This window comes from Saccharomyces kudriavzevii, assembly GCF_947243775.1.
Source record: "Saccharomyces kudriavzevii IFO 1802 strain IFO1802 genome assembly, chromosome: 9".
NCBI classification, from domain to species: Eukaryota; Fungi; Ascomycota; class Saccharomycetes; order Saccharomycetales; family Saccharomycetaceae; genus Saccharomyces; species Saccharomyces kudriavzevii.
In genome coordinates, this window is record NC_079280.1 from 101,097 (window position 1) to 126,412 (window position 25,316).

General features: G+C 38.4%; 9 protein-coding genes across 9 annotated transcripts; 4 read left to right on the plus strand and 5 right to left on the minus strand.

Annotated features, from left to right (window-relative positions):
• Positions 1-155: 155 nt before the first annotated feature.
• Positions 156-1,097, plus strand: FLX1 (flavin adenine dinucleotide transporter FLX1; the record flags this gene model as incomplete). The annotated part of the gene is made up of 1 exon (XM_056228644.1): positions 156-1,097. The coding sequence occupies one exon, from the start codon at positions 156-158 to the stop codon at positions 1,095-1,097; it is 942 nt and encodes a 313-aa protein (XP_056088345.1).
• Positions 1,098-1,259: 162 nt separating this feature from the next.
• On the minus strand, positions 1,260-2,143 carry RPL16A (60S ribosomal protein uL13; the record flags this gene model as incomplete). Its single annotated transcript, XM_056228645.1, has 2 exons — positions 1,260-1,828; positions 2,113-2,143. The coding sequence occupies 2 exons, from the start codon at positions 2,141-2,143 to the stop codon at positions 1,260-1,262; spliced, it is 600 nt and encodes a 199-aa protein (XP_056088346.1).
• Positions 2,144-2,613: 470 nt separating this feature from the next.
• Positions 2,614-3,246, minus strand: CSM2 (Csm2p; the record flags this gene model as incomplete). Its single annotated transcript, XM_056228646.1, has 1 exon — positions 2,614-3,246. One exon carries the CDS (start codon positions 3,244-3,246, stop codon positions 2,614-2,616), a length of 633 nt encoding a protein of 210 aa, XP_056088347.1.
• Positions 3,247-3,517: 271 nt separating this feature from the next.
• On the minus strand, positions 3,518-4,978 carry FKH1 (forkhead family transcription factor FKH1; the record flags this gene model as incomplete). Its single annotated transcript, XM_056228647.1, has 1 exon — positions 3,518-4,978. One exon carries the CDS (start codon positions 4,976-4,978, stop codon positions 3,518-3,520), a length of 1,461 nt encoding a protein of 486 aa, XP_056088348.1.
• A 530-nt stretch (positions 4,979-5,508) lies between these two features.
• Positions 5,509-8,373, plus strand: ASG1 (Asg1p; the record flags this gene model as incomplete). The annotated part of the gene is made up of 1 exon (XM_056228649.1): positions 5,509-8,373. The coding sequence occupies one exon, from the start codon at positions 5,509-5,511 to the stop codon at positions 8,371-8,373; it is 2,865 nt and encodes a 954-aa protein (XP_056088349.1).
• A 387-nt stretch (positions 8,374-8,760) lies between these two features.
• Positions 8,761-15,882, minus strand: TAO3 (Tao3p; the record flags this gene model as incomplete). The annotated part of the gene is made up of 1 exon (XM_056228650.1): positions 8,761-15,882. The coding sequence occupies one exon, from the start codon at positions 15,880-15,882 to the stop codon at positions 8,761-8,763; it is 7,122 nt and encodes a 2,373-aa protein (XP_056088350.1).
• Positions 15,883-16,447: 565 nt separating this feature from the next.
• MET18 (Met18p) lies at positions 16,448-19,543 on the plus strand (the record flags this gene model as incomplete). The annotated part of the gene is made up of 1 exon (XM_056228651.1): positions 16,448-19,543. One exon carries the CDS (start codon positions 16,448-16,450, stop codon positions 19,541-19,543), a length of 3,096 nt encoding a protein of 1,031 aa, XP_056088351.1.
• A 116-nt stretch (positions 19,544-19,659) lies between these two features.
• Positions 19,660-20,283, minus strand: RRT14 (Rrt14p; the record flags this gene model as incomplete). Its single annotated transcript, XM_056228652.1, has 1 exon — positions 19,660-20,283. The coding sequence occupies one exon, from the start codon at positions 20,281-20,283 to the stop codon at positions 19,660-19,662; it is 624 nt and encodes a 207-aa protein (XP_056088352.1).
• A 363-nt stretch (positions 20,284-20,646) lies between these two features.
• Positions 20,647-24,726, plus strand: STH1 (RSC chromatin remodeling complex ATPase subunit STH1; the record flags this gene model as incomplete). Its single annotated transcript, XM_056228653.1, has 1 exon — positions 20,647-24,726. The coding sequence occupies one exon, from the start codon at positions 20,647-20,649 to the stop codon at positions 24,724-24,726; it is 4,080 nt and encodes a 1,359-aa protein (XP_056088353.1).
• Between the last annotated feature and the right edge of the window lie 590 nt (positions 24,727-25,316).

Genomic DNA, 25,316 nt, shown 5'->3' on the forward strand with positions numbered 1-25,316 from the left:
TCTAACAGATTTGCTGAAAGATTCATCTCACAAAAAAAATTGGAAAACTTGAAATGAAAAAAATAAAAATAAAAGAGAATCCCAAGACGAGTTCCTGCATCGGATACATATACTATCTTGTCTTGCGTCTGTGGGCAGCTAGATTTCTCGATGATATGGTAGACCAGTGGACGCCATTGCAAAAGGAGATCATCTCAGGGTTGACGGCAGGGTCCATTACTACACTGGTAGTGCATCCTTTAGATTTACTGAAGGTTCGTTTGCAGCTATCTGCTACGAACGCACAGAAGGTTCATTATGGCCCCTCCACGGTAATTCAGGAAATTGTACGTTCGTCGGTTAGTAACAGGCATCGAACGTTGAACGTTGTAAATGAGCTGTATCGCGGATTAACCATAAATTTATGCGGAAACGCCATTGCATGGGGGGTTTATTTCGGTTTATATGGTGTCACCAAAGAGCTGATCTACAAGTTAGTGGCAGGGCCCGAGCAAAGCCAGCTTAAAGGCGCTAGCAATGACCACAAGATGAACTCGCTTATCTACCTGTCTGCTGGCGCTGCCAGTGGATCGATGACGGCCATCTTGACCAACCCTATATGGGTTATAAAGACAAGAATAATGTCTACAAGTAAGGGTGCTGAAGGGTCCTACACTTCCATATATAATGGTGTTCAGCGATTGCTTCGAACGGAGGGTATCCGGGGCTTGTGGAAGGGACTTGTACCCGCATTATTTGGTGTTTCGCAAGGAGCCTTATATTTTACTGTCTATGATACTTTGAAGCAGAAAAGATTGCGACGGAAAGATGAAAATGGCCAGAATAGTCATTTAACAACCCTTGAAACCATTGAAATCACATCGTTGGGGAAAATGATCTCTGTCACAATGGTTTACCCATTTCAACTATTAAAATCAAACTTACAAAGTTTCAAGGCCAATGAACAAAACTTTAGGCTCCTTCCATTGATAAGACTGATAGTTGCTAACGATGGCTTCGTGGGACTTTATAAGGGCCTATCGGCAAACTTGGTACGAGCCATCCCATCTACCTGCATCACGTTTTGCGTTTACGAAAACCTCAAACACAGGTTGTAGCGGAGCGTATATATACATATAAATATCGAGAAAAATACGGAGAAAAAGAGAGTACTGTGAACTGTAATGGGGAGGATGGTTTCGGTTTTTTTATTATTTCTAAAAATATCTGTGATTATATTACAAAATGTAAAGTATTAAAGAAAAACTATTTTAAATTTCTTAGTAACCTAAGGCAGCTAATTGTTTGGCAACATCAGTTTCAGCAGCGGTAGCGTTAGCAGAGGTAACTCTCTTGGTGAAAGCTCTTTTCTTGGCGTAGTACTCAGCGGATGAAACCTTTCTCTTTGCTTCCAATTTAGCAACAATATCTTCGTATTTCCAACCAACGGAAGTAGACAACTTACCTAAAGTGGTGTACTTTCTACCTGGCTTCAATCTCAGAACTCTCAATGCTTGTGGGACAACAACTCTCTTCTTCCTGTCGTATGGAGGTGGGATACCTTCGAAAATCTTTAAACGTTCCAAGGCAGCTTTACCACGAGCAGTCTTGTGAGAGACCATACCACGAAGGGCCTTGTAAAAGATTCTAGATGGGGCTCTGAAATGGAATGGACCACGGGTCTTGTTGAAAGCAGTAGCCTTTCTCAAGAAATCATGATACTTTAATTTATTTCTGAAAAATTCCCCAGAAATGTTTAATTCTTCAGCTCTAACAACAACGATTTTTTGACCGTTTAATAATTGTTTAGCAACAACGGAAGCTAAACGACCAACTAAATGACCCTTACCTAATTAAAACTTCTATTGATGAATGAATACATATCCATTCAAAAAAGTTGATTCGTTAGTAAAACTCTCCTAAAAAAACTCATGTTCTTCCTACCCTCAGCATGCATCGTACGATGTTCTCCTTTTAACGTGAATATAATCTACTGGGTCCCTAGTATATCCTTCATTATGGGTATAATAAGGTTTATATATGACAATTTGGGAATTTCCATACGTCGTAGTAAAATTGATCTTGTCGTGGGAGGAAAGAACACATTCAATAGTATTAATAAATGTTACGTACCATCAATGACAACAACTGGTTCAGCAGACATTTTCTCGATTGATTCTTCACCCTCTATCTTCAAAATTCACAAATATTAACGTGTTATAATGCAATTAGTCTGATTTAATTACTAAATGGCTAATATAATTCTTACATGATAGCCCAGAATTGGCCTGTTCCTGCACAGTCCAGTCCAGTCCAGGTTGTGCCCGCTGCAATAATAGATTCCCAGGCAGAAGGTGAGAAAGCGGTCCACTGCCACCACAATCGCACAATGAGCCTAGATGAAAACACTCGGCTGTCTAGCATGGATCTAGGAACAGGACCCCAGCCTGGAGGTGGTCTGTACAGGCAGAGCTTGCTCTGCCAGAATTGTTGTGATCTCCTAGCGTTTGGGCCCGAGTACCGCGAACCAACTCTCTTGGCATGACGCGGAGAAATATATATAAAATATTTCAAAATTAATGTACAGGTGTTTTGGATGTACTGATGCTTAAACCGTCACAATTATGCGCACATTCAAACAATGGAATCTGCATAATACTTCCAGACATATTCAGCAAGGGAATCTCCATTTTTCACCCTTCTTCTCTTATTACGCATTGATGGCATATTTGTTTTGTTGTTCTTCATGAAGTAGTAGTCCAAAAGCTGCTCCTTGGGGAATTCTAGCAGTGTTCTTATGGATGCTGTCTCATCATTCCCCATTACACGCAATTTGAGCAAAATGTCTCTTATCAATTCATGTGATCTTTGAGGCGAAGATTTAAACTGGGAGTTTCTACACATGACTTCTAATCCATTGATATATAGGATAATCTTTAGCGAGTCTACTTCTGCGTCCTTTGTGCCTTTTTGAGCGCTTATTTTATTCATTGATAACATTTGCAGTATTTTGACTGTTATGGCGCTCAGTTCCTCAAGATCAAGACAAGTGTTGATCCTTATATTTTCATAGATTTTGACGTTTTCTGGGAGAGTTGGCGGTACTAGCTGTTGAAATTGACTTAGTGGGAATGAGTTTGTGGCATCAATAAAGAACAACTGGGTAATAGCATGTTCGTTCGAAAGATTGTCGCTGATAAACTGGCAAAGGTCGCTCTTTGTCGGTGACGACCAAATGGTGAGCAGCTGCAGATCTTCATATTTCATATCTATCACTTACAGCCTTTTCTTTCTTTGTTTTTTTTTCCTTTCTTGCAGTTTTATTTTATCAATTGTGGGTAAATTCAATGAGGTTTTCGCGTTCCATAATAAACAGATTCGCAAGTCGTGAAGAATCAAATAATTTACTCTATGTTAGGATATAAATATAGATATTCTGTTTATGTAATCATTACCCTAAGCCATGTAAACATTTCTTCTTGGGATCATTGTTCTTGTTGTTGTTTAATAATACATAGGGGTTCTTCTCAGCTGGATGTTAACTTAGAGATGACCATTGTTCATTCACCTTTGCGTTTGTTGCTGCATTCATCGATGTCGTGGCGGGCATGTGGCCAGTTAATTGAGTTTTTTGGAACTGTGGGGCGCTCTCTCGCAAAATGGGGCTGATGACTTGTGAAGACTTCTTCACCTTTTGAGCCTTTATATCCCTTGTATCTATGGATGTAGATTCGGGGGCCGGTATTTCTCCAAATTTGGACATGTGTAATTGGAGCTGTCTTGTTACTGAAGCACCGCGCCTAATCTTACTTAATTTACCAGCATTCCACTTGTTCAAGAAGTCACGTCTGATCTCATCACTGATTTTCCAATTCATCCCTTTACCCTGTTGACCAGCTCTCTTGGGCACCTTTTCGAAGGCTTTATTTAAAGACAGGTTGTGTCTCACAGAGTTTTGCCATGCCATTTGAGAAAACCTGTAAAATGCGTAGTTGTCAGAGATAAATTTGTAAATATCAGCCAACGATATACTACCATCGGGTGTTGAGAGAATGGCTTGGGTGATCATGGATGCATAAGACTGTGGAGGTTTGATGTATCTATTTTCATCCAGTGACAAGTCGGATGGGTTTTCTACATGGGGCAAAGTATTGTTGTTAATGGCATTGCTGTTACTGGATGTGTAAGAACTTGGTCTGATCCCCCCTTTTGCATAGTTTTCGTCATCATCTTCTTCCTCCATCATAATCGTGTCTCCATGAGGATCGCCTAATGCGTTTACCTCCGACGATGACGATAAGGGAGTGTGCAAGTGGTCTAGTTTTTGTAATCGAGCCTCCTCTTGTAATCTTTGTTCCCTCAAATAAGTGGAGCCCTCGATGATATTGCGCAGTAAGGGATTGTTGTTGCCATTAGTGCCATACGTGGATAGCAATTTGGGCATGAGATGATTCAGACAATAATCCGATACAATAGTCTCTTGTTCCGGCAGTATAAAGATCATCTGGACACCACCGATATCTATAATGCAACCTGATTGTAGTACCGTGGGAGCAGAGTCTGGACCTGTGGCAATCCTTCTAAAGTTGACCTTGGCACCATTTCTCCCGAATATCTGTAATTCCCACGATCCGCTTTCCAAGTTGAACCTGATGGCAGCGTGCTTTCTGGATACAATTTTGGCAGGGCCCAGGTCAATGTCTATATTCTTCTTAGCAACCGCGCCTGAAACGTTGTTCAGGCTCAAATTGTCCGTGTTCCTGCCAATGGTAACTTCTAGTTTCTGCACATAGTAGGTCCAATCACATCCAGCAATCTTGGCGTACGCGTTGACCTCTCTGGCAATGCTCAAGCTATTGGAATAGTCGGTTGTAACAGCCACCGATTCGCTTGACGTGCTAAGGACACACGTCACTGCGTTAACGAGCCCTTGGCGATCTTGGGCTGTATACGAACTGTACTTTCCATTAAATGTTTGTTCGGCACCGGCAACAGACATTATTATCCCTCCAATACAATATTTTTGATAACCAACGCAGCGCTCTTTATCCTATCCCTTGAACCTTAGATGCTCTATCCAACCGGTCTACTCCTGGGGATCTCAGCACCTGTTCTTTCCTTCTATACCGTTTCTGATTTGTTTATGTTTTTCTATTTTTTTGTTTACCTCATCCTAGTTACATACCCTACTTTTCTTCTAATTTTAGTCTGACCAAGACCTGATAATTTCAGTTTTACCCTTTTGTTTTTAACATCGAGCCCTATAGTCTTAGACCCTAGATATCTCTTTTCTTTTCGGTAATTTTTCTTCAAAAGTGAGTAGGATTATGAAGTTGTCCATCAGAACAAGGCATTCTATTGTTGAATAGGTTTTTGGCTTAGAAGGCAGCCAGTGATCGTAACGTTTACAAAAATTGATTAGAAGATCTCATAGAGGCTACAATAAGGGAAATCCATCTCTTCTAAGTTGTTTTACATAAGGTAAGAGACAAAGAGAAAGGAACAAAGTAACAGTTTGATAAGGGCGTTATGCCGGAACAACCACAACAAGGAGAACAGTCTGTCAAGAGAAGGAGGGTCACTAGAGCCTGTGATGAGTGTAGAAAGAAAAAGGTTAAGTGTGATGGCCAACAGCCGTGTATCCATTGTACCGTGTACTCTTACGAATGTACATATAAAAAGCCTACTAAGAGGACGCAGAATCCCGGAAACTCTGGTGTGCTAGCACTGGACAATGCTGTTGCTGGTCCATCATCAAGTGCTGTGGTGGCGGCTGCTGCCTCTAATCCTAATAAACTTCTTTCGAGCGTCAAAGCGGAAAGAATTGTCTTGCCAGGTTCCTCTACTATGCCCGCAAGTAGCAACTCGTCCAAGCCAAGAAAGTATAAGACCAAGAGCACAAGGCTGCAATCTAAAATTGACCGGTATAAACAAATTTTTGACGAAATCTTCCCACAATTACCTGATATAGATAATTTGGATATTCCCGTGTTCTTACAAATCTTCCACAACTTCAAAAGAGACTCTCAGTCCTTTTTAGACGACACCGTGAAGGAGTACATCCTAATTGCCAGTGACAGTTCCTCTCCAATCCAACCAATGCTCTCTTCAAATTCAAAAAACTCCACCCCAGACGAGTTTCTACCCAACTTGAAAAGTGATTCGAATAGTGCCTCCAGTAACGCCAGAGAACAGGACAGCACAGATGCATACCCCAATATTCCAGTCGGTAGGGAAATAAAAATTATCTTACCACCAAAAGCGATCGCTTTACAATTTGTTAAAAACACATGGGAACACTGCTGTGTTCTTCTCCGATTCTATCACAGACCGTCGTTCATTAGGCAGTTGGACCAATTGTATGAAACAGATCCGAACAACTACACGTCCAAGCAGATGCAATTTTTGCCGTTGTGTTACTCTGCAATTGCTGTAGGAGCGCTATTTTCCAAATCCATTGTCTCTAATGACTCGTCAAGGGAAAAATTTCTACAGGACGAAGGTTACAAGTACTTTATTGCAGCAAGGAAACTAATCGATATCACCAATTCTCGTGACTTGAACTCCATACAAGCCATTCTGATGCTGTTTATATTCTTACAATGTTCTGCGCGTTTGTCGACGTGTTACACTTACATAGGTGTCGCTATGAGAAGTGCTTTGAGGGCAGGCTTCCATCGAAAATTGGGCACTAATTCCGGCTTTAGTCCGATAGAAATTGAAATGAGAAAACGCCTTTTTTACACTATCTACAAACTGGACGTTTATATCAATGCAATGTTGGGCTTACCTAGATCGATTTCTCCAGATGATTTTGATCAAACTCTGCCTCTGGATCTATCAGACGAAAATATTACAGAGACGGCATATTTACCTGAAAACCAAAATGCCGTGTTATCAAGTACGGGGATTTCTAATGAACATACGAAGTTATTTTTGATTCTAAATGAGATCATATCTGAATTATATCCGATAAAGAAAACCAGTAATATAATATCCCACGAAACAGTAACTAGTTTGGAGTTAAAATTGAGAAATTGGCTGGATTCATTGCCCAAAGAACTGATACCTAATGCCAAAAATATAGATCCTGAATATGAAAGGGCAAATCGTCTATTACATTTATCCTTTTTGCACGTCCAGATAATACTGTACAGGCCTTTCATTCATTATTTATCGCGGAATATGAATACTGAGAATGTGGATCCCCTATCTTACCGAAGAGCTAGAAACTCTATCTCTGTGGCTCGAACGGTCATCAAGCTAGCAAAAGAGATGGTTAGTAACAATTTGTTAACTGGTTCATACTGGTATGCTTGCTATACAATTTTTTACTCTGTCGCAGGTCTTTTGTTCTACATCCATGAAGCACAACTTCCCGATAAGGATAGTGCCAGAGAATATTACGACATTCTGAAAGACGCAGAAACAGGTAGAAGCGTGCTTATCCAGTTAAAAGATTCAAGCATGGCAGCTAGTAGGACGTATAATTTATTGAACAAAATTTTTGAAAAATTGAACTCAAAAACTATTCAACTTACTGCATTACATTCATCTCCATCCAATGAGAACGCTCCTTTGGCTACTAGTAATCCTTCAGCTCCTGAAAGCAGTACAGAAGAATCTTTACAACCACCTGTGTTTTTTTCCTCTCGAGATACAAAGAACGATTTTCCACTAAATAAGAATGAAGAAAACACGAATGATTATACAATGGCAAATTATTTAAACAATACTCCGATTTCTGAAAATCCCTTGAACAAAGGACAACACCAGGATCAAATATCTCAAGGAATGGCCAGCATATCTAATGAAAGAGGCTCGAACAACCTCCTTTCTAGTGATATTAGAATCCATGATAATGGCCAACAAAATATTCTTGATGCTGCAGATGACGTTTTTGTCAGGAATGATGACGACATTTCAGCTAGCAACACATTCGATTTTGACAGTAATAAAAATAATGCGTCAAACATCTCTAATCAAGGGTTTATCAACAACAATTATAATAACACCAATAATGACAATAATAATAATAACAATAACAATAATAACAATAATAACAATAATAATAATAGTAATAATAGTACTACTAATAATAATAATAATAATAATAATAATAACAATAATGGTGATAGTGATCATAATAATATTAATAATAATAATAACAATAAGTTCGATATGAAAATTGATAACAATTCACCATCATATGAAGGGTTTGCTCGATTGCAAATGCCACCTTCGCAAGACAATATGAACATAGAAGACAAAGGGGAAATGTCGCCTAGTAATGAGCAAAATCTGACTGACTCGAACGATATTCTTGGAGTATTTGACCAGCTAGATGCTCAGCTATTTGGGAAATACCTGCCTCTCAATTACCCTTCCGAATGAGACGGTTTTCTCTGACCTATTAAATTGCGTGGCAATTGCGCTTCTTGAACATAGGCTTAAAACGTTTGTGTGTGTATTTATGCATGTCAATATTAATAATAATAACAATAATAATAATAATAGTAACGCTTATGATTTGTCTACGTAAGAGGGGAAACAGACATCAACCATGGCCTATCTTTTTTGATGTTCTTTTTTATTCCCCTCCTCATCCTCTCTTTCACTCTCCGAATTCTTTAAAACACAACTATGGAAAAAAAACATAAATGATATAGTAAGGGACGCAAACTATTCTTTGATAGATTTACATAGTCTTTAAATTCGCAGATAAATATGCTTGAGTGTTTCAAATATCTTAGCATAAATTTGATTGGGCAAAGGCTGAGCTCATATTCTTGGCTTGCCATTCCTATTTATTTTTACTGCAAAAGAATCAGCCAAATGTGTCTTGAATGAGACATTAGAGGGTGTTCTAGACAGACTTCTATTCAATATAACGGAAACCTTCTTATCATATAACTGTGGAGCAGATTCAAAAGAGAATGTTTGATCAGTACGAGTAGTTTCAATCGAGTCAGAACGTCCATGTGGTATGCCCATGCCCATTTTAGAGGAGATATTTGGTACATTTGTATCTTTTGTGAAAAAACTATCAAGGTTATCCAGTTCTGCCCACATATGACTTAACGAGGCGTCCTTTTCTTCCGCGACGGAAATGGAATCATTTGTATCCATTCTACCGAGGTCATAATCACCATCCGCATGGAACTCAACTATTGTATCCATTCTACCAAGTTCGTAGTCACCATCTGCATGAAATTCTATGACCGCATCCATATCATCCGATCCATGAGCAGAAATTTCGTCGGATTTGCTAGTGCCACATGTCATAAACACTGCGTGAACATTGTGTCTTGTGGTGGCTGCAGTCATTGTTGGCATAGGAACAGACCAGCCACTATCTTCTGGCAAACCAAATAAAGTAGTAGTAGCGTTGTCGCCCTCTTTCACATCTCTGTTTCCCATTGTTATCCTTAGGACATCCTTATCCATCTTACTTCCAGAAACATTTGGCACACAATCCAAGACTTCTAAAGCGTTTGCTTCATATTCAGTAAATAATAATCTTAGTAAAGGGGAGATCAAATCGGCGCCAACTCCAATGAACTCTGGCCTTTTTAAATCAACTAACGGAAAGACGTATTTCAAAATTTCTAAAGTTTGAACTCTGATCCATCCTATTTTATTGAACAAAAGACCCAATAAGAATACCAATGTTTGGGCAGAATATAAGGGAAAATAGTTTCTGGATATGAAACTTACTACTTGGCTCATGAAATCTTTTTTGGATCTAAACTTGTTCTTTGCCAACGAATCTATCAAGCGGGATAGTGAAGGTTGTTTATACGCATTCGCTAACTCAATCAAGGAATCCGCCGCTACTTGGATACCTGTAAAATCTTTACGATCCATTGCATTCAAAAATCGTGGAAGGTTTGCAATTAATGCAAATAACAGCCTAGAGTCTGTATTTGCTATAATTCGGCTATCCTTCAACAAATTCAACTTATCCAAAAATTTCCATGTGATCTCTAATGAATTTGAAGACCTCAATCCGGTCATGACTATTTGCTGTAAACCATCAAACCGGCCCTCCCAATTTGAAGGGAAAATGGCAACCAAACACTGCACAGTATCCGGAGAATCTAAATCGATCTTAGAAATGAACTTGCTCAGACATGATAATACTTCAATGAACTCCTGCTCGTGAATACTACTCAAACATGCCGTGATGGACCAGAACAGCTGCGGGAAACTGATCAAATTTGTCGGATCAAGTTCGGCCATAATTGCGTTTAGAGTCATTAAAATTTGCATGGCAAATCCTTGTATATCGACATTTCCATCCGATATAGTATTTGAGAGTCTATGAAGCATGTCACGTAACATCTCTTGATCTAAGAATGTTAATAACGATCTAAAAATTTGAAATGACCTGCACGCTATGTGCCTTACTGAACAAGTAGTAGCCCATTTCAAGGCAATTCTTTGCCAAGTTACTTGAAATTCCTCTAAATCTGAAAATATACCAATAATATTTCTTATCAGCAAATCCATGGTTTTGGGAGATCTAGCACCCTTTTTCATCAAGTTATCGTACGACCACAAGGCATGCTTATTTCTTAACAGCTTTACAGTTTCCTCTGATTTTTCATGAGTTGGTGCCAATCCAAATATTAATGTAGATGCAATTTTACATGCACTTTCATGAATAAGCGGAACATAATGATCGAGCAAGCAAATGGACATATGTAATAGTAGTGGAATTTTAACTTTTACAGATTCACTCAAATTTGTTAACAAATTAACTAAAAAGATGATTGAAAGCTGTGCCTTGGAAAATATAACTTTTTTCCCAGTATAATTCAGACGTTCCCAAATATTCCCTAAAAAGGAGTACTTATTATTGGTTATTGGCTCAGCAAACGTATGCTTCGCTAAAGGAACCATGCATTTGGGTTCCAAGTTATTCAGTAGAGTATCCAATAGTCCAATGCCACCAGGAATATTTGCCAAATATAAGACAATATCCCTCGCATACTGAACAAAGAGTGGATTGCAATGGTTCATTGAAGAATTAATAATGTATTCCAATGACACATGTATGTTTTGAAATGAATTACCTTTACCCAGAGAAATCCATAGCTGCTCTACTTCGTTTGGTAAAGAATCGTTGAGATCGATGGTGATATAGAATAGGTTATTCAGAACCATAAAGGTATCTTGCTCCTCTAAGGATTTCAAAGTGAATTTGTTCACCCAAGGCACCATAAGCACTAGTAAATCTCTCTTTATTTCAAAAGGAAACAAGTCAAGTATTCTAACCAAGCTCGAAAATATTCTCAGACACAAATCTTGGGAGAGCAGTTCGGCGAATATGCTAGAAATTTCCTTCGCAGTCGATTTATAAACAGTTTTGGAGGAATTTGCAAGCCTCTCCTTGAATACCTTAGTATAAGAAGAATTATGCAACTTGGCTTCAACAGCCGAAAGTAAATCAACGGCAAAAGTCCTGGTATCTTCTTTATCCGCCACTAATCCGTACAAACCCAAGGAGACTAATTCATCCTCATCTAAAACCAAGTTATCCAATTTTAAGACGGACTTACAAAGTGTGGTGTAGTACAGAACAGCTACCGAAGGATGTGAGTGGTGCGAAACACACTGAAATGCAACATCTCTGAATAGTTTGGAGTTTTCCCTATTTTTCTCCAGCAAATTCTCCAAAGCACGCACCCCAAGGTTTGTCACAGTACTGTTGTCCGAGTCGAATAATGCCTCGATCCAGGCAAGTAAGTCATCAGTATCGAAAGAAATTACGATAGGTAAATCTAAATCATCATTCAACGTTTGAGTTATTGGGTCTGAACATAATACGACCATCGTCTCTAATACGATCATCTGAAGCCTATTTTTTTGAAACTCTATTCCAGTAGTGATCGCAGTTCTGTCTCTGTTATTTTCTGTATTTTTGATCATGATGGCATATCTCTCTTCAGATATCGGTTCGTACTCGCCATAACCGCACCATTCCTTCAAATAATTGAAACACGACGCCCGTGCTTGAAAAGGAAATAATTGGTCAATTAAAGGATGCTCTCTCATTGCCATATAATAGCTCAGTATAAGACCTGCGAAATAGCTTCGCAATGATTGATACTCGTAGGAGATTTGCACAGAGTCCTTTTCAAGAAATTGTTTTGTTTTCTGCAAAAACTCTGACAATTTCCGGAGTATCCATTCATCATTAAATATCATATCCGCTTTCAGATATGGCGATAGAATTGTTAAGATATGAAACATTTCCACTCTAATTTGGTTGTTGGAGCTTCCTTCTTTCCAGGCCACTAAAAATACATCAATGGCCTCCACATATGCCTTGAAAATATTGATATTCATCGAACTTAACCCTGTTATTATGGCGTCCCTGATCATAATGTATTTCGCATTCAATAAGGGAAGAACCATCTTGAAAATTGACTTCGCAGACTTGATCTTCTGGTGCTGAACGGTGAAAATCTGTTGACTCTTTTTTCTGCCATGTTGGGGGATATTAGACGGGATATGTAGTTTTTGGTCAAATGTGGACGTTAAAGAAGTACATGCTGCAATCAGATAAAGCTTCCATTGATTTACTATTGTTTCCGGCAAAACATTTTTGGGTTTGAAGTCAACATCATTGGCCACACGCAAAATTATTTCATGTACTTGAACCAACCTTATGCAGACAATAGATCGACATAACGCCATTGCCATCGGACAAGTCTTGAAAACCAATGCTAACAATTTAGGAAATGCCCTTTGCCATAATGCGGCATCAACTCCGTATTCTGATTCAGCCAATTTGACGAGTAAGCCCTTCTTATATTTGGAATTCAATCTAGTGAACCTCGTCTTTTCAACTGCACTTAATGTTGCTTTATGGGGATTTATTAGAGTAGAAGTGTTACACTCATTCAATAAATCGATAAGTCTTGTGCCACGGTCAGCTGCGAAGTGGGATGATGACCTTGAATGTCCATTTGATAACTTCTCAGTCTTTTCCATCATGGCTTCATCAAATTTGAATATAATTCTCAATATTTGAATACCTAATCTACGGATCCTTGCATCATGTGAGCAGAGAAAAAATAAACCATTCCCTTCTACTTCTTCAATAACCGTTACTGTATTTTTCCATTCCAGTTTTTGCGTTTCATTACTTTCTTCTTGTTCTGGGTCGACTGGCAACAGGCGAATTCCGTCCAAACCGGTCTCTTTCTTGTTTTCCTCCTTATTAGATGACTGAAACTCTTCCAGCCAGCATTCCAAAAGCTCTACATAAAGCATCAATAGTCTGTTATATTCCTTAGATGACAGATACGACATGTTATAACTCGACTGCGTCTTTTCATCGAAATCGAACGAATACTTCGCAAACCATGTGATTAGTGTGTATGGATTCTTTTTAGCAGCCAATGCCCTCAGTGCGTTCTGACTGCTGGAAGAAATAATAGACTCCGAATGGACAGCATTTCTTGATAAAATCTCAATTGTAGATTTATATGGAATATTGCGTGAAACAGACAGGCAGCATGGTATGGCTTCAATGATAGTACCAAACAATATAACATAAAACGACTTGTTTTTACTTACGTCATTATCATTAGAAAAACTAAAGCTAAATGGACTGAATGTGTTTGACGATTGCTTTTGGTGCAGGTTTTCAGGAGACCAGACTTCAGAGCCAATGCTCGAATCTAATAGAAGAAATAATTTATAAAAGTAATCCGTTATTTCGTTGTGATTTATGGAGGACGCTTCCTGCACCTGATTCACTGTAATGTTATTCAAATTCAATTCATAAAGTCGATTATCAGCTTCAGGGAACTTCGGTCTTTCCTTAGTGACCAACAAACCTTTATAGGTATTTATAGTTAAAATCAATTTTTCGGAGTTGATGTTTTCCAGATTAGTACCATTGAACGATTGTCGTATCAACAAAATAAGGGCTTGCTCCATTAAGAAATTTGGATGCAAAAATCCAATTGATATTAGCGCATCTGTCAAGGGGTTCAAAAGCCCAAAGTCCCCAGTTATCCAATTCTCCTTCTTCCTTGTGTTTAAGTATAATTGTAAAAGTTTGATAAGCGTTCTTGTAGTATTATTTAAAGTTTCCGGACATCTGTATAGATAAACCCAAACCAATCTTGATAAACCTACTGCAAAGATGATCCTTTCATTCAAGCTTTTGGATTTAACTTTTGAGGCGTTTGCCTCCAGTAGCGCTAACCATTGTTTAGAAAATAAATCAGGAGGTGATGCACATAAAATAGAAACTGTTAGTTTGAAACCACTTACCCAATACTTATTATCAGCCTGTAGGCGCTTAGCAGTGTCCAGTAAAGTAGACATTGCTTCTACCCACGTCGGATGATTAACTTCTGCCGTCAATGAGCCGGCCAAGGGCAATAATAACTGGTTTGTGACTTCAGCATACGCTAAACATACCGGGAAATTTTCAGTTTTTGAGAAGAACTTTGATAAGCTTTTCATGAAATCCGCACTTTCTTCAAACTTCTCCAATGGATAATTTTTCAGCTTCAAATATCTCATACCAAGGATCAACAAATGGGTACTTGGCTCTAACTCCGGGGGTATATACGCTGGGATTTTTTCTAGATCAGCTATAAATCGATCGCTCACCGACAGAAATTTTTTTTCCGACATAGAGCCTAGAAGTTCAGCAAATGAATTCCAGTTAGAGGATTTAATTAAGCTGGAAGATATGGAAAGTGGATCAGTCGTTTTTAACTGAGTGAAAACGATCTCTTCTAGCTTATCGGATAAATCTTCTTCTTCGTTACTGGGCGCCTGCTTGACGATTTCATTTAGCACTCTACAAAGGATGTATATGCTAATCAAAGACTTCCTGTCCGCTAAGAAGGCTTCTTCTTTTGCCAATTCAATTTCTTTCTCTAGGCTTTTCAATTGCGAATTTGCTATGGATGGACTTGACACAGTGCTGCTATTACCACTACTAGCTTTAAGCAAGGGGACTTTGTTGTTAAAAGAGGAAGAAGCATGCCTTTTTATGCTAGAAACGCCGTTGATGCTGTTGCCATGTTTGTACTTCGAGGTAGTATTGCTAGAAGATCTTGATAGTCGCCTATTCATCAAGAAATGGGCTTGAGAGGGATGAGCGTTTTCAAATTCATAATCTTTCAAAAGTTTTTCCACTTCTTCAGAAGCAGAATTTGCTGCTTCAGATTTCGTCTTCCTCCAAAACATCATTGCATCAATAACTGGTTTCGGTTTTTTTTTCGCGATATGACCTAAAGATTTGATTATTTCATCGAAGCTCGGATCAATGCCTTCCCCAAGAATTTCCACAATTGGAGGTTCCGCCAAGACTAGTTGATGTAGACACATATTTAATTTATTCTCGGCATAACGAATAAATTTTGTAAAAAGGATATGAAGAGCATATTCAGAAGGACTTTTCCAATCTGTAGCCATTTGCTGCCTCAGAGTAGCTACGTAATCTTCAGCTACAGATTTGGCCGTAATATCCGCGGGTGTTGACTCTTGCATGCTTGGCTGCTCTTGTTGTTCTATAACTGAAAAATCCTTCTGACCACCTTGCTGGTCAATAAAAGATTCTATAGGTGTCTCGCCCTCTTCTAACTGTTGCTGTTGCTGTAAAAGCAATTGGTCACTTACTGAAGTTCCTTCTGAGATATCAATGGGAGATGGGATATCAATAATGGGGGCACCCGCGATAGATTGATGCAAAGGAATTGAATCTTGAGGCGTTCCACTCATCTCTAGTGAATGATCTTGACTCGAAGGATCAATATTTATCGATATCTGGTTGTTGCTGTTGGAGTTTTCTACTATATTTGTCGGGGGGAAGGTGAAACCAGTACCTTGATCCTTCTGAGGTGGAAAAGTGAATTTCGAGGCCATTTTAACGTATAATGAAGGGACTAAAATTGGGAAAACAATTATCTATCCGTATCGTCACACTTTAACCAGCCACGGCCTATTATAAAGATGTAAATCCACGTTTGCTTCCTCTCTGCGACAATTGATTCCTTTATCCAAATTCTTATAATTCTGCATATATTTTCCTGTGTGGCTGTTGCTTCGTGGGTAGTGATACGATTACGTATCAATCGCCAATTTCTAATAAATGTAATATTGATAACTTCAAGACGCCCACAGCACCTAAATTATCACTCTGAGTGAATTTGGGTTGGTTTGAACCTTCAATCTGATGCTGATGCTCTTCAACTGTGTTTTTTTTTGACTGCCTGTGATAATATGTCCCATGACAGTTCAACACGGGTAATATAATTGAATTTTCAAAATACTAGATTTTTGGTTTTAGCCATCTAAATGACTTGTATAATCAGACACACCTGATGAACAGTGGAGATCTCACCTCTACTCGATAATCTAGTTTTGAGTTTACCATTCTCTACTAAATTGGGATTAACTTTGGAGAAAACTGCAAGACTCGAGGGCTATAATGACTCCAGACGATCTAAATTCCGCCATAGTTACGTTTATGGCCAATTTGAATATTGATGATTCTAAAGCAAATGAAACCGCTGCCGTAGTAACGGAATCCATAGTTGACAGATCAATTAAACTGTTGGAGGTCGTTGTTGCGCTGAAGGATTATTTTCTTTCAGAAAATGAAGTAGAAAGAAAGAAAGCATTGACCTGTTTATCCACTATCCTAGGTAAGACGCCTAAAGATCACCTATCCAAAAACGAATGTTCTGTAATTTTTCAGTTTTATCAATCTAAACTTGACGATCAAGCGCTTGTAAAGGAAGTTCTAGAAGGGTTCGCCGCATTGGCCCCAATGAAATTTGTCTCCGTTAACGAGATAATCCAACTTCTGAGGTTATTGCTGGACAACTATCAACAGGGCCAGCATTTAGCACCAACCAGACTAATACCCTTTGAAATTTTGGAAAACATATTTGATAGATTTTTCGTTAACGTATCGTCGATGGAACAGGTTAAACGGATCAACGATATATTTATTGAAACGTTTCTTCATATTGCTAATGGTGAGAAAGATCCAAGAAATTTATTGTTGTCTTTTACGCTGAATCAGTCTATCACTACAAATTTACAAAACGTGAGAAATTTCAAAGAAGATTTATTCGATGTTTTGTTTTGCTACTTCCCAATCACGTTCAAACCACCAAAGCACGATCCTTATAAGATCTCCAATCAGGATCTGAAAACTGCTTTAAGATCAGCAATTACTGCAACTCCATTATTTGCCGAGGACGCCTACAGCAATCTCCTGGACAAGCTCACAGCTTCTTCACCAGTAGTGAAAAATGATACACTCCTAACACTATTAGAATGCGTTAGGAAGTTTGGCGGCTCCTCTATTCTGGGAAACTGGAAGCTACTTTGGAACGCTCTGAAATTTGAAATCATGCAAAACAGCGAACTAAACGAAAACGCTTTACTGAATCCATATAGTAAAGATCAATCCAGTGATGGTATGGTCCAATATACCAACTACGAGGCGTCTTTAAAAATTGTTAACTTAATGGGATTAGAATTATATAATTTTGACAAAGTTTCATTTCAAAAGTTCTTCACTCACGTTCTAGACGAGTTGAAACCAAACTTCAAATATGAAAAGAATTTAAAGCAGACCTGTCAGATTTTATCTGCCATTGGTAGTGGAAACCTGGAAATATTTAACCAGGTCATTTCGTCTACTTTCCCCTTATTTTTGGCCAATACATCTGAAGTTGCAAAGTTGAAGCTGCTGATCATGAATTTGTCATTCTTTTTTGATGCATACATTGATCTGTTTGGCAGAGTAACCGAAGCGTCTCTTGAAAGGCCGGTACCACATAATAAACTGGCCGAATACAAGGACGAGATAATAATGATTTTGAGCATGGCCTTGACTAGCAGCTCCAAGTCGGAGGTTACGGTCAGGACGCTATCCGTCATTCAATTCACAAAAATGATCAAGATGAAAGACTTTTTAACCCCAGAAGAAGTTTCACTAGTTATTCAATACTTTACGGAGACAATATTAACAGATGACAACAAGAACATATATTACGCTTGTTTGGAAGGCCTGAAGACGATCAGCGAGGTATACGAAAATTTAGTTTTTGAAATCTCATTGAAAAGATTATTGGATCTGTTACCTGACTATTTTGGCAAGAAAATTCGTGTAAATGATGAAGAAAATATTCAAATCGAAACAATTTTAAAAATTATTCTTGATTTCACTACCTCCAGACATATTTTGGTTAAAGAAAGCATTACATCCCTAGGAACAAAATTGAATACCGTGGCCAAAGTCTCGAAGTCCAAGGAATATTGTTTTCTGCTGATTTCGACCATTTATTCGCTTCTTAACAATAATCAAAATGATAATGTTGTGAAGGAGGAAGATGCTCTCGCGCTCAAACAAACCATCGAACCAAAGTTATTCGAAATAATTACTAAAGAACCTACCATTAGGGATGACAATTACAATTTGACTCTATTATCGAATGTCCTTTTCTTCATTAATTTGAAAATGCCGCAGGCGATACACCAAAAAGAGTTAGATAGGTACGACAAACTTTTCATTTTCGAGGGGGATATAAGGATTTTAAATGCACCAAATATTTTAATTGTCCCATATGTTAAAATATTATCTGCTATAAACAAGACTTGCGAACTCCCCCAAAAGTCAGTCGTACTTGTTGATACGATACAATTGCTGAGAATGTATGGCTCAAAAGTGACGGAAACTGAAAAATTAGGGTATCTGGAATTGCTGTTAGTTTTATCCAATAAATTCGTCTCCGAAGACGATGTAATAAAATCATTTGATTGGAAAGATCTATCACTAGCCAATATAGAAACAATGGTTTGGTTGGCCAAGGGGCTGGTAATGCAAAACTCTCTAAAATCATCTGAAATTGTAAAAAAGTTCATTGATTTATTATCCAATCAAGAAATTGGTTCATTTGTGGCGAAGCTATTTGAAGTCTTTGTCGTTGATATCAGTTCTTTAAAAAAATTTAAGGGTATGAACTGGAATAATAATGTTAAAATCTTGTATAAACAAAAATTTTTCGGCGATATTTTTCAAACACTAGTAAATAACTACAGAACTACCGTGGATATGGCAGTTAAATGCAATTATTTGACAGCATTATCTCTAGTGTTGAAGCACACTCCAAGCAAGTTGGTAGGACCTTTCATTAACGACCTTTTCCCCCTATTGTTGCAAGCTTTGGATATGCCTGATTCTGAGGTGAGAGTATCCGCTCTAGAAACCCTGAAAGATTCCACGGACAAGCATAACAACTTAATTACAGAGCACATAAGCACAATAATTCCATTATTGTTGTCTCTTGTTCTACCGCAAAAATATAACAACGTCAGCGTCAGGTTGATGGCCTTACAACTTTTGGAAATGACTACCACTGTGGTACCTTTAAATTACTGTTTGAGTTACCAGGATGATGTCTTAAGCGGGTTGATACCAGTTTTATCTGATAAGAAAAGAATGGTGAGAAAGCAATGCATTGATACGAGACAAGTCTATTTTGAGTTAGGTCAAATTCCGTTTGAATAAACGGGTACATTACTATGACTAATTTATATCGAATTCTGCGACAATCGGTGCGTATAGTACATAAATATAATTATACATGTATAGTAAAAACAGAATAGTATTTTTCCTTCTTACCTTTAGTCTTCCTCTTCACTAGATTCTTCCTCGTCACTTGCTCCTACAGGTGCCAATCCCGGTGTCAAACCGGGATATCTGTGGTCCTTAACAGAATCACTCTGGGAAATATCTTCTTTGAACTGCTTCCTCTTGGACCTTCTTCTTTGACTCCTCTCCGCGTTCGTGGTCGAAACTGTTTGTTTTAAGATGTATTGTTGGATATCATTAAGCTCATCTCGTACTTCCTCTCTCAAATCCCACGACCTCAAATTCTGGGAGTTTCTTCTAATTAATTTATTCAAGTACTTTTTCTCATGTTCAGTCAAAGTCCCTTCTTCTTGATGTTTTTTCAGAACCTGATATTTCGCCAGTTGTTCAAGTCGCTCCTTATCACACTTATGTTTTTTGACCAGTCTCTTTTTGGCCTGTTTAGATCTTTTCTTAATCTTATGAACATCTCGATTTTGTAACTCTACCCTCTTCTTCAAATTTCTATCAATCAACTGAGCCTTCGACCCATTATTCACTCTTGCTTTAACACTATTAGCTCTGATTTTGGGAACACCAGGCAAAAGACTTGATAGCAACCCATTAATAGCAGATGTCGCTTGAAATTTTGACGCCTGGCTGAGAAAGGATGACATATCGAAACAGCTACAAATTTAAAAGACAATCGTCAGCTTTTTCCTGTATTATGGCAACTTTTCACAGATTGACCTCTACAACTAGAATTCGTAAATCTGTATTCTTCATTACACAAGCTCATCGCAAAATTTTTTCAAAGCGGGTACCTATGTTGCGTGCATCAAGCCACGTGACTGAAAGGATACCCGCCGCGTGGCAAGAAGAAAAAAGACACCAATTTGGCAGCGAAAAGAAAAAAAAAGTTTATCAATAACGAAAACGAAACTTGAGAGGAAAAAGGATATAGAGAAAAACAAAGGTAGTCAGCGGCTATTTTGGTGGTGACAACAATATAACGAAGCAACACACTTTGATAAGCCGGAATGCTTCAGGAACAGTCTGCTTCGATGAGCATGGTAATGAATAATACGCCCACAACAGTTGCGGCTTTGGCTGCAGTTGCTGCAGCCTCAGAAACAAACGGGAAACTGGAGTCCGAAGAACTTCCTGAGATCACGATTCCCAAGCCAAGGAGTAGCGCGCAGTTAGAGCAGTTGCTGTACCGCTATAGAGCTATTCAAAACCATCCGAAGGAAAATAAATTGGAGATGATGGCAATAGAGAATACCTTTAGAGCTATCTCACGTGACCAAAACCTCTATGAAACTAAATTGGACGCTTTGAGGAAGAGCATAGACGATGGATTTCACTATGATGAAGATTTGTTGAACAAACATTTGGTCGCGTTGCAGTTACTGGAAAAAGATACGGATGTCCCGGACTACTTCTTAAACTTTTCAGACATTGATAGCGATGAAACTGCGGTGGAGAAAGTAGATTTTTCTGGAGGGAAACCAGTAAAAATTTCTATGGATTTCAATGCGAAGGCCAAAAGTTTAGGTTTAGAATCAAAGTTTTCTAATACTTCAAAGACTGCACTGGGCGACCCAGAAACCGAAATAAGGATTTCTGCACGTATATCTAACAGAATCAGTGAGTTGGAAAGATTACCTGCCAATTTGGGTACATACTCGCTGGACGATTGCTTAGAATTTATAACAAAGGATGATTTATCTTCCAGAATGGATACCTTCAAGATCAAAGCTCTCTTGGAGCTGAAAAGCTTAAAGCTACTGACCAAACAAAAATCCATTAGACAAAAATTAATCAATAATGTCGCCAGTCAAGCACATCACAGCGTTCCATATTTGCGCGATTCTCCTTTCACAGCAGCTGCACAAAGATCAGTTCAAATTAGAAGTAAAGTTATTGTCCCACAGACTGTTCGCTTAGCAGAAGAATTAGAAAGACAGCAGTTATTGGAAAAGAGAAAAAAGGAGCGTAATTTACATTTACAGAAAATAAACAACATTATCGATTTTATCAAAGAGAGACAATCCGAACAATGGTCTCGTCAAGAACGTTGCTTCCAATTTGGTAGATTGGGTGCTTCATTACATAACCAAATGGAGAAGGACGAACAAAAAAGAATGGAAAGGACTGCCAAGCAACGTTTGGCTGCTTTGAAATCCAATGATGAAGAAGCCTATTTGAAATTGTTAGACCAAACTAAGGATACTAGAATTACACAACTATTAAGACAAACTAATACCTTTTTGGACTCTTTGTCAGAAGCCGTGAGAGCACAACAAAATGAGGCGAAAGTACTTCACGGCGAAGAAGTTCTATCTATCACTGACGAAGAAAGAGAAAAGACTGACTATTACGAAGTGGCTCATAGAATCAAAGAAAAGGTTGATAAACAACCTTCCATTCTCGTTGGTGGTATTTTGAAGGAGTATCAAATACGTGGTCTAGAATGGATGGTATCGCTATACAATAATCATTTAAATGGTATTTTAGCAGATGAAATGGGTTTAGGTAAAACTATTCAATCTATTTCTCTGATAGCGTACCTATATGAAACGAAGAAGGATATGGGACCTTTCCTAGTCATTGTACCTCTATCGACGATTACTAACTGGACATTGGAATTCGAGAAATGGGCGCCAAGCTTAAACACTATCATATACAAAGGTACGCCCAATCAAAGACACTCTTTACAACATCAGATAAGAATTGCAAATTTTGATGTCTTATTAACAACTTATGAATACATTATCAAGGATAAATCCCTTTTGTCCAAGCATGATTGGGCTCACATGATTATTGATGAAGGTCATAGAATGAAAAATGCCCAATCGAAATTGTCATTCACAATCTCTCATTATTATCGCACAAGAAATAGATTGATTTTAACAGGTACTCCCTTACAGAACAATTTACCCGAATTATGGGCATTATTAAACTTTGTTTTGCCTAAAATTTTCAACTCTGCGAAGACTTTTGAAGATTGGTTTAATACCCCATTTGCCAATACTGGTACCCAAGAAAAACTGGAATTGACTGAAGAAGAAACACTGTTGATCATTAGAAGATTGCACAAGGTGTTGAGACCATTTTTGTTACGTCGTTTAAAGAAAGAAGTGGAGAAAGATTTGCCTGATAAAGTGGAAAAAGTTATTAAATGTAAACTTTCCGGTTTGCAACAACAGTTATACCAGCAAATGCTAAAGCATAACGCTCTTTTCGTTGGTGCAGGGACAGAGGGTGCTACTAAAGGTGGGATTAAAGGTTTGAACAATAAAATTATGCAATTAAGAAAAATTTGCAACCATCCCTTCGTGTTCGATGAAGTGGAAGGTGTGGTAAACCCTTCAAGGGGAAATAGTGATCTACTTTACAGAGTTGCCGGTAAGTTTGAATTGTTGGACCGGGTGCTACCGAAATTCAAAGCTTCAGGTCATAGGGTACTAATGTTTTTCCAAATGACTCAGGTCATGGATATTATGGAAGATTTTCTAAGAATGAAAGATTTGAAGTATATGAGATTAGATGGTAGTACTAAGACCGAGGAAAGAACAGAAATGTTGAATGCATTCAATGCTCCAGGTTCAGATTATTTCTGTTTCCTTTTGTCAACTAGAGCGGGTGGTTTGGGTTTGAATTTACAAACTGCTGATACGGTTGTTATTTTCGATACAGATTGGAATCCACATCAAGATTTACAAGCTCAAGATAGAGCTCATAGAATTGGGCAGAAGAATGAGGTTAGAATTCTAAGGTTGATTACTACGGATTCCGTGGAAGAGGTTATTCTGGAAAGAGCCATGCAGAAATTGGACATTGACGGTAAAGTTATTCAGGCAGGTAAGTTTGACAACAAATCTACCGCAGAGGAACAAGAAGCATTTTTAAGAAGATTGATCGAAAGTGAAACGAGTAGGGACGATGATGACAAGGCAGAGTTAGATGATGATGAGCTGAATGACACCTTAGCTAGAAGTGCCGAGGAGAAAATATTATTTGACAAAATTGACAAAGAAAGAATGAACCAAGAAAGGGCAGATGCCAAAGCTCGTGGCTTGAGAGTCCCACCTCCTAGATTAATTCTACTTGACGAACTACCTAAAGTGTTCAGAGAAAATATTGAAGAACATTTCAAAAAGGAGGATTCTGAACCTTTAGGGAGGATTAGACAGAAAAAAAGAGTTTATTACGATGACGGTCTAACTGAAGAACAGTTTTTGGAAGCAGTGGAGGATGACAATATGTCATTGGAGGACGCTATCAAGAAAAGACGTGAAGCTCGCGAGAAAAGAAGATTGCGTCAAAATAACACGAAGGAAAACGAAATAGAAACTCTTGAGAATACACCTGAGGCACCCGAACTTCCATTGACAGATAATAACAGCTCCACCACAGTCGTGGATGAGGAAACTACTGCTAATATGGAATCGACAGTCTCCATCTCCAAACGCCGTAGTAGTAGAAGGAAGAGAACCCTTGCCGTTATTACCGCGGAAGGTAAAGAAAATGTTCCAAAGAATAATCTTCCTCAGGGAAATGGAGATGTCAAGGCAGAGGAGGAACTAAAAAGTAGTTCTGTCGAGATCATAAATGGATCAGAATCCAAGAAAAAGAAACCTAAATTGACGGTCAAGATAAAATTAAAGAAGACAACTGTAACGGACAATAATGATATCGACCAGCCAGAGGAAAAGCAAGAGGTAAAATTTCCTGCGAAAAAGGCTGTAGCCAAAAAAACGAAGGCTAAAGCCAAGCCGCTTGGAATTCTCCCCACAGTGGAAAAATTAGTGGAAGAAATGCGTGAACAGTTAGACGAAGCAGATTCCCATCCAAGAGTTTCCATTTTCGAAAGACTTCCATCAAGGCGCGACTATCCGGATTACTTCAAGGTCATCGAAGAGCCGATGGCTATTGATATTATATTAAAGAACTGCAAGAACGGCACGTACAAGACTTTGGATGATGTAAAACAAGCCTTGCAGACGATGTTTGACAATGCCAGATTTTATAATGAGGAAGGTTCCTGGGTTTACGTCGATGCCAACAAGCTGAATGAGTTTACCGACGAGTGGTTCAAAAAAAACTCATCGTAGAACTCTCTCTACAACATGACTTTTTTTTTACGAATATATCCCTTTCTACCTTATATACTGCTCATAGCATTCCGTCTTTCTGTATGTATGTTTATCGAATAAATACCAATGTAACAATAAGATCAATAGAACACTCAGGGATAGTCGTTTGGCGGCTTATTATCGTGACTTTTAGTAGCGCAAAACTATTACCCGCCCGAGCCGGACCAGTTAGCTTCGACCGTTTGCGGTTCCGGGGCTAAGGAAGGGAGGCGCCTCTGCAAATAAGAAAGAGACATTACACATGGAGGATTGGCAAATGGACCGCAGGAGTCAAGACATATACGTAAGTCGGATTTACGATAACGGTACATATTCATTGGGTGCGTACTATTTATATTTATACTTTAACGAACCCGTGTGTTATTTAATAGAATCATAATCTGTTTGATTTTTCCCCCCATTTTTGTTCTATTACACATTTATAGCAGATAAGCACAGATAAGAAGGCAGAAGGAAGCGATTATTGTTTAACATCATACTTCTTCTTCTTACTATCCAAACATCATTAGTTTCGCCTCAAAGAGACTACAAAAAAGGGGATTCTCAGA